The sequence below is a fragment of the Staurois parvus genome, unplaced genomic scaffold (genome assembly GCF_062004578.1).
Source record: "Staurois parvus isolate SC_StPar_1 unplaced genomic scaffold, SC_StPar_1.0 ptg001098l, whole genome shotgun sequence".
NCBI classification, from domain to species: domain Eukaryota; kingdom Metazoa; phylum Chordata; class Amphibia; order Anura; family Ranidae; genus Staurois; species Staurois parvus.
This window is the reverse complement of record NW_028318894.1, coordinates 441,492-449,805: the sequence shown is the minus strand read 5'-3', so window position 1 is coordinate 449,805 and position 8,314 is coordinate 441,492. Positions and strand designations below refer to the sequence as shown.

Sequence of the window (8,314 nt, the reverse complement as noted above, 5' to 3'; positions counted from 1 at the left end):
CTCTGGAGGTTCATGTTCTAAGGCAGTGGTGGGCAACCTTTTTTTTCAACTGAGCCAAATCTCGCCAAAACCACGATTGAAATTTATTTTGAGAGCCACATTTTTAAAACTGAAAATACATAGGATGGTACACTGTTTTTAGTTTCAATAAGTTTTTATTGAGAATATTCTGCATGCAAGTATCCACATAGGTTGGGAGGATACAAATAACACAACTAATAAAACAAAAACTTTAGAACGATATTATTTATCGATAACGTTAAATTCCGTAAAATTTGCCTTACAATGTAGAGAAAATGACATCCTGACAATGACTGACAAAGTCACAACCACTAATGTGAACATTGGCCTTGCATTTCCTTGGATAGTTTGAGTAAGTCAGGTTTGTATGTTGTTGTTTTTAATTTTAGGCACGATTCCAGGTTCTCATCGATGAGACGATTTCTCGATTTACTCTTGATAAGGTTCATGCTTGAAAATGATTGTTCGCATAAATATGTAGACCCGAACAAGGAAAGAACAGCAAACGCTAGCTTTTTTAGTTGATTATATGAGTCAGGAATACTATTCCAGGTGTTAAAAATCAACATATCTTCCTTCTCCAGGTCTTTCAAAGCAGACCACTTGTTCTGTGAACTAAGTTCACATTTGTTTTTCTCCACTCTTTCTAAATCAGCACAAAGATGTTCAAATTTCGAGCTCCACAGTTCTTTGTTTTTTAAATCCAGCAATTGCATTTCAAAGTTGCCAATGTCAATATTAAAGGGAGAAAAATTTAATTCCGTTACAGTGGCATCCAGAGGTTTTTTAACAAAGGCCAACGTCGCTTTGCTGTTTCTGAATTCCTGAAACCTCTTGAGAAAAGCTTCCCTCATATTTAAAAGTGCTGTTTTAAAATAGGTAATGTCAATATCAGAATTATTTTCTTGGCGATGTTTCAACAGGCTTGGAAAGTGAATCAAAGTTTCTCTGTCAAAATCTTGAGCAAAAACAGATAATTTGTTTTCAAACGAAATAACTTCTTCTAACATCGAAAAAATTGTGTTTCCTTTCCCCTGTAGTTTATGATTAAGCTGATTTAGATGGGAAGTAACATCCACCATGAAATACAGTTTTTGGGTCCACTGATCGTTTGTTAATTCTGGATAGTGAACACCCTTCTCGAGGAAAAATGCTTTGATTTCTGATAATAAGGAAGCAAAACTTTTCAAAACGTTTCCTCTTGATAACCAACGTACCTTGTTATGCAGCAGAAGATCTGCGTACTCACTCTCAATTTCAACTAAAAATTCTTTAAATTGGCGATGATGAAGAGCTTTAGCTACAATGGAGTTGATCATCTTAGTCACCAATTCCATAACTTTGCACATTTCTTCTGGAAATGTCTGCGCACAAAGTGCTTCTTGATTTATGATGCAATGGTATGTAAGTATCTTGTGACTCATTTTTTCTTTCATGATAGCAACAAATCCATTTCTTACGCCGGTCATACTTTTTGCCCCGTCTGTTGCAATTGAGACGATTTTATCAAGTGGAATATGATATTTTTCAATGCAACCAATTACAGCATTTGCTATATCCTCTCCACGTGTTTGACCTTTCAGTGGCAATAATCCTAAAAGTTCTTCTTTGGGACCTGTAGCTGACATAAATCTTACAAAAAGTGAAACTTGAGCTGTATCATTTAAGTCACAAGACTCGTCAACTGCTATTGATAAAGCTGAAACCACTTTAAGATCATCAACTTGTTGGTTGGTTATATTGGAAGACATTTTGGCTGTTCTATCCTTCACTGTTTTAGCAGACAATGGCAACTCTTTAATTTTTTTTAGAATTTCTTCTTTGTTCTTAAAATCCCTGAATAACTCTTCTGATGCACTTATAAAACAACGTTTTATGTATTCGCCATCTGTATATGGTTTGCCTCTCTTAGCAATCTCTTGACTAACCGCAAAACTTGCAAAATTAACATAGTTGGAAGACTGCACCCGCTGATTAAACGCAGAACTTGATTTTTCTTGACTCTTCAGAAGTTCCTCAACTGCTTTCTTCCTTGCATCACCAACAGGATATTTATTACTAAAGGACAAGTGTTTTGTTTTAAAGTGTCTCTCCAAATTAGATTTTTTGTTATGCGCCAATTTTTCTTTACAAATAAGACAGGTCGGAAAGCCATTTACGTTCTGAAACGCGAAAGTCTCGGTCCATTCCACTTTAAATTCACGGTTTTCGTCTTCCGTTTTTCGTTGTTTTTTCTTTGTAGCCATGTCAAACAGGGCACCTATAAAAATGTTTCATTTTAAAATAAAGCCACCAACACCAAACCGGCATCCTTAATCACATAAAAGAAGTAATATTGGATGACGCACTGTTATTTATCTGTGGATGACGCACTGTTATTTATCTGTGGATGACGCACTGGTATTTATCTGTGGATGACGCACTGGTATTTATCTGTGGATGACGCACTGGTATTTATCTGTGGATGACGCATATATGGCATCTTATGTGTGTGTAAATAGTATTATAAAATGAGTGGGGCTCATCATGGATATTTTAAGCAGGGTTCTCCACCTTGATGGATACACCCAAACAGTAGGCAAGAAGTAAAAGTAATAAAACAGGCATGCACACATTGCACTGGCTCTGCAGTCAAGTTGAATAAAAGTAAAAAATGACAACATAAAATGAAATAAAAATCAAGATACAACTAAAAAAGTACATATAAAAGTATGTGAAAACACACTCAAATAGTCCTCACTGGTACTGTTATATATTGACCTCAGAACCTGGCCACTAACTTATTTTGTTGGCTCCTAGATTACGATATTCCGCAATTTTATGTCCACACCCCCCTTTTCACATCAACCCTTTTTATGTCAATCCCACAATGTCACATTTCTGCCCCTCCATGTCACACTTCTCCCCTCGTGTCACATTTCTGCCCCTCGTGTCACATTTCTCCCCCTCGTGTCACATTTCTGCCCCTCGTGTCACATTTCTCCCCCTCGTGTCACATTTCTCCCCCCTCATGTCACATTTCCCCCCCCCCCCATGATGGCCATCACGCCTTTCTTTTTACCCTGCCCTGTTCACATGTCTCATTTCCATAGTTAGGCACACTTAATTCATAATCACCACCTCCCCTCCCATGATGGCCATCAGTCACCCCTTTCATTTGTCTCTCCCTGGCCCTGCCCACATCTCTCATTTCCAAGTTCCAGAGGCATATAGTTCATATTCATCCCCTCCCCCCCTCCATTCCCCCCCAACCCTTCCTTTTTCTGTCACAGAAATTGAGTCCCCAGAGGCAGGCAGGCCAGGCCATTGCTACACCTACTGGATGACACGCTGCTGATTTGGGAGGCACAGTCTTCTTCTGAGGGCGGCAGACAGAGAGAGGATGCTGCCTCGCCGCCGCAGCGCTACACAGAAAGTCACGCCCCCCCTATACCACATGACCCGACTGGAGCTGTGTAGAGCCGGCCGCCGGGGCTGCACACAGGGCGCACACTGACAGAGGCTAGCTGCAGAGTCCTGACTTTTGGGGCGACCGCCCGAGAGGAGGGAGGGGAGCGGGCGCCCGGCACACAGAAGAGCCGCATTAAAGTGTGTAAAGAGCCGCATGTGGCTCGCGAGCCGCGGCTTGCCGACCACTGTTCTAAGGTGTCCTGTGTAGAGTGGTGATAGCGCCTCCTCTGGAGGTTCAGGTTCTAAGGTGTCCTGTGTAGTGTGGTGATAGCGCCTCCTCTGGAGGTTCAGGTTCTAAGGTGTCCTGTGTAGTGTGGTGATAGCGCCTCCTCTGGAGGTTCATGTTCTAAGGTGTCCTGTGTAGTGTGGTGATAGCGCCTCCTCTGGAGGTTCAGGTTCTAAGGTGTCCTGTGTAGTGTGGTGATAGCGCCTCCTCTGGAGGTTCATGTTCTAAGGTGTCCTGTGTAGTGTGGTGATAGCGCCTCCTCTGGAGGTTCAGGTTCTAAGGTGTCCTGTGTAGTGTGGTGATAGCGCCTCCTCTGGAGGTTCATGTTCTAAGGTGTCCTGTGTAGTGTGGTGATAGCGCCTCCTCTGGAGGTTCATGTTCTAAGGTGTCCTGTGTAGAGTGGTGATAGCGCCTCCTCTGGAGGTTCATGTACTGAGGGATCGTCCACCTTTATGCTTTCCCTTCCAAAAACACTATTTTATCTCACCAAAATGTATTCTCTTTTTTCGTTGATATGAGTTTGTACAAATCTGCTAGGCCTTCCCTAAGTTTCCTCTCCAAATCAGAATACAACGAATGTGTTGTGAATGCAGATAACAATCTCTCTGCACCTCCAATATCCTTCTCCAATGATAACATCTGTTTATTATATTCCGGAGCCAATATGGACATCTTTTGCTGTGAGCATGATTGTAGGCTTTCCTCCCGTTCCCTCTTGAATTCCTCACTTATTTTTTCAATGTTGGGAAAGATCTGGATCCTCCACCCAAGTGGGTTGATCTTTTCTCGGGCATACTTATCGAATGTTTTAATATGACAAAAAAGTGCCGATTTCTTTTCCAAGAGCTTTCCCAACCTCAAAAACAGCGAATACGTTTCTGTTTCAGTTTGTTCCTTCTGGGAAAAGTCTGCCTGATAAGAAGACATCAAATGTAGCCATTCTTGACCCCGGAAATCATATTGATGGATCCACAATCCCATTCCAACAAATGTAACACTTCAATGGCAGAGGATGTGCATTGTACAGAGGGAAACATGTAAATAATATTCTGTGTAATGTGTAAACGATGATCGCGTTCCTTCATTGTGATATTTAATAAAAGCTCTTTTCTTATTATCTATCGCTTTTGTAACTTTGGCCGTAAGCCACATAGGTTGGATTTGTAGCCTTTTATACTTGTTGCCCATGGGAATATATTTTGCAGTGTGGTCACATACAGTCTTTTTGAAGAACTCCCATTTCTGTGTTGTGTTCATCGATGCCAATATTCCCTCCCAGTCTAAGTCTTGGAAAGCAGATCTCAGCCTTTAAAAATTAGCTCTTAAAATTCAGCATTTTTATTTTTCCCGTATGTGCTCGCTGTTTACAGCTAACAATAAATGAAATCATGTTATGGTCACTGCTACCCAGATGTTCTTTTCTATGGACATTCGTAATAAGCTCTGCATGTTTGGAGATGACCAGGTCCAGCAGAGCATTATTCCTAGTTGGGGCTTCTATGAACTGGACCATAGAATTGTCCTGTAGTAGGTTTACACATTCCTGTCTTTTAACTGTTCCTGTAGTACCATTACTCCAGTCAATTTCCAGGTAGTTCCCATCCCCCATTATTATCACTGTCCCAGCCCTTTCCATCTTTGCGAGGAGCGGAGTCTCCACCTCCTCATTAACACTGGGAGGCCTATAACAAAATACAATGATGACCTTTGTAGTACGCCCCCCATGTGCAGTTCCACCCAGGGACAGACTGACTATTTGGAAACTCGTGTACTGCCCGAGGGCCCGGGGTAAGTAGGGGGACCCACGAGATGCCCCTGGTACCTTTTTTCATTAGCTATTTTGAGTTTGGGCAAGGACAAAGTGGCCCCATGATCCCCTATTGCCCAGGGGCCCCAGGAGTTGTCAGTCCACCCCTGGTTCCACCCATAATACTTCAGCCTCATTACACTCTCCATCAACTAGGTCCTCTTTCACACTCACTCTGAGATCACTTCTCACATAGAGACAGACACCACCACCTTTCCTATTTCCCCCGTCTCTCCGAAAGAGAACCTAGCCAGGAATATGAATGGCCCAGTCATGTGAGGAATGAAGCCAAGATTCAGCAATACCAATTCAATCCTAGTTCTCTTCATGCACCAAACCTTCCAACTCACCTATTGTGCTGGGCAGACTTCTGGCATTGGGGAACACTTTCATTCACCGACACCTTGTTTACACGGATTTTGTGTATTTTTTATTTTCATACAAATGGTACCAATTCCACTGGTTATTTGTAACATGGGAACCTTCTTATCATCTGCCATAGCCCTCTTCCATCTTTTCCCATTCCACCCCCCAATAAGTACTGACCCCTGTCTGATCTGTCTACCCTGTTATAATCCCTGATGTACAGGAAGACAGGACTTCAGTGAGGAACATTTCCCTCACTTAGGACAGGAAAGTAGCTTCTCCCCCGTATGAGATCTTTGATGTATGTAAACATGGGACTTCTGTGAAAAACATTTCCCACACTCAGGACAAGAATATGGCTTCTCTCCTGTGTGAGATCTCTGATGTGTGTAAAGATTGGACTTCACTGAAAAACATTTCCCGCACTCAAGACAAGAATACGGCTTCTCCCCTGTGTGAGATCTCTGATGTCTGTAAAGATTGGACTTATCTGAAAAACACTTTCCACACTCAGGACAGGAAAGTGGCTTCTCCCCCATGTGAGATCTTTGATGTGTGTAAAGACTGGACTTCACTGAAAAACATTTCCCACACTCAGGACAAGAATACGGCTTCTCTCCCTTGTGAGATCTTTGATGTGTGTAAAGATGGCACTTCTGTGAAAAACATTTCCCACACTCAGGACAGGAAAATGGCTTTTCCCTCGTGTGACATCTCTTATGTCTGTGAAGACTGGACTTATCTGAAAAACATTTTCCACACTCAGGACAGGAATACGGCTTCTCACCTGTGTGGGATCTTTGATGTGTGTAAAGACTGGTCTTCTCTGAAAAACTTTTCCCACACTCAGGACAGGAATACGGCTTCTCACCTGTGTGAGATCTTTGATGTGTGTAAAGATGGGACTTCTGTGAAAAACATTGCCCGCACTCTGGACAGGAATACGGCTTCTCCCCCGTATGAGATCTCTGATGTTTATGAAGATTGGACATCTCTGAAAAACATTTCCCACACTCAGGACAGGAGTACGGCTTCTCCCCCGTGTGAGATCTCTGATGTGTTTGAAGACTGGAATTATGTGAAAAACATTTCCCACACTCAGGACAGGAATACGGCTTTTCCCCTGTGTGAGATCTTTGATGTCTGTAAAGATCAGACTTCCTTGAAAAACATTTCCCGCACTCAGGACAGGAATATGACTTCTCCCCTGTGTGAGATCTATGATGTCTGTAAAGACTGGACTTCAATGAAAAACCCTTCCCGCACTCAGGACAGGAGAACCTCTTCCCTGTTGGAAGGCCGGCCCGGTCCCGCACAGTCTGAGGTTCCTCAGGATACAAGGAATCCGATGGTCCATCTACACTGGGTGGTGCCGGATGGACATTGGAGGGAGCCGGGTTTTCTCCTGGACTATACTGTGTGATGTCCTCATCTTCTACTTTCCAGTCTGGAGACAAAGTGAGACAATCCTCGGAGGTTTTCCTCATCTCCCGGCCATGGACTAAAATACAAAGACAAAGAGGATTACTAGACAGGAGCTGATTGGTTCCCCCAAACCAGGACTCTGCCCACATCAGGCAGCTTGGTCTCTGAGGAGCTTACAATTCCACCCTCAAGGGAACTAGGAAATGGCTCCTCTGATCTCCTACCAGGTCATTTCTTTATTCATGGACCTTTGTCAGAGAGTGAGGAAACAACCAGAACTGTCTTTTATAGGAGGGACAGTGATGAGGGGATTATAGGACGAGGGTCCCCACCCCCTCTATCACTCATCGCCATCTTCCCAACACAAGAAGTACTGCACTTCCTTATGTACTCCATGATTTAGTCATGAAGAACAGCGGGGCTGAGCCCCACCAGAGGTCAGAGAGTGAGGATGGGGGGAGAACAACCAAGATGAAGACTGGACTGATCCTGAAGACCACCATCATTGGGGTATTGACTCCTCCCTCATTATCGCTTTCTGTTTAAGGGTCCAAAGTTGGAGGATGTTATCACATTATTATCACCATGTAAAAGTCTGTGCTCCAATCACATCATTCGATATAAAATGTCCAGGTGGGAGGAAATGGGGGGAACAAAAGACAATCCATATTATGTGTATATATAGCAGTGGGGGGAGAGCAGAAGTCAGGAGTATGTAATGTACAACATAGAATATATAGCGCAGGGGTCAGGAGTATGTAATGTACAACATAGAGTATATAGTGCAGGGGTCATGAGTATGTAATGTACAACATAGAGTATATAGTGCAGGGGTCAGGAGTATGTAATGTACAGCATAGAGTATATAGTGCAGGGGTCAGGAGGATGTAATGTACAACATAGAGTATATAGTGCAGGGGTCAGGAGTATGTAATGTACAACAGAGTATATAGTGCAGGGGTCAGGAGTATGTAATGTACAACATAGAGTATATAGTGCGGGGGTCAGGAGTATGTAAT

General features: G+C 42.9%; 1 protein-coding gene and 1 pseudogene across 1 annotated transcript; both read right to left on the bottom strand.

Moving 5' to 3' along the window:
* Window positions 1–332: 332 nt before the first annotated feature.
* LOC149440270 (general transcription factor II-I repeat domain-containing protein 2A-like) lies at window positions 333–2,267 on the bottom strand. The gene has a single exon (XM_089658833.1). It carries the CDS (start codon window positions 2,265–2,267, stop codon window positions 333–335), a length of 1,935 nt encoding a protein of 644 aa, XP_089514959.1.
* A 3,641-nt stretch (window positions 2,268–5,908) lies between these two features.
* LOC149440269 (uncharacterized) overlaps window positions 5,909–8,314 on the bottom strand; it is a 38,414-nt pseudogene continuing 36,008 nt past the window's right edge.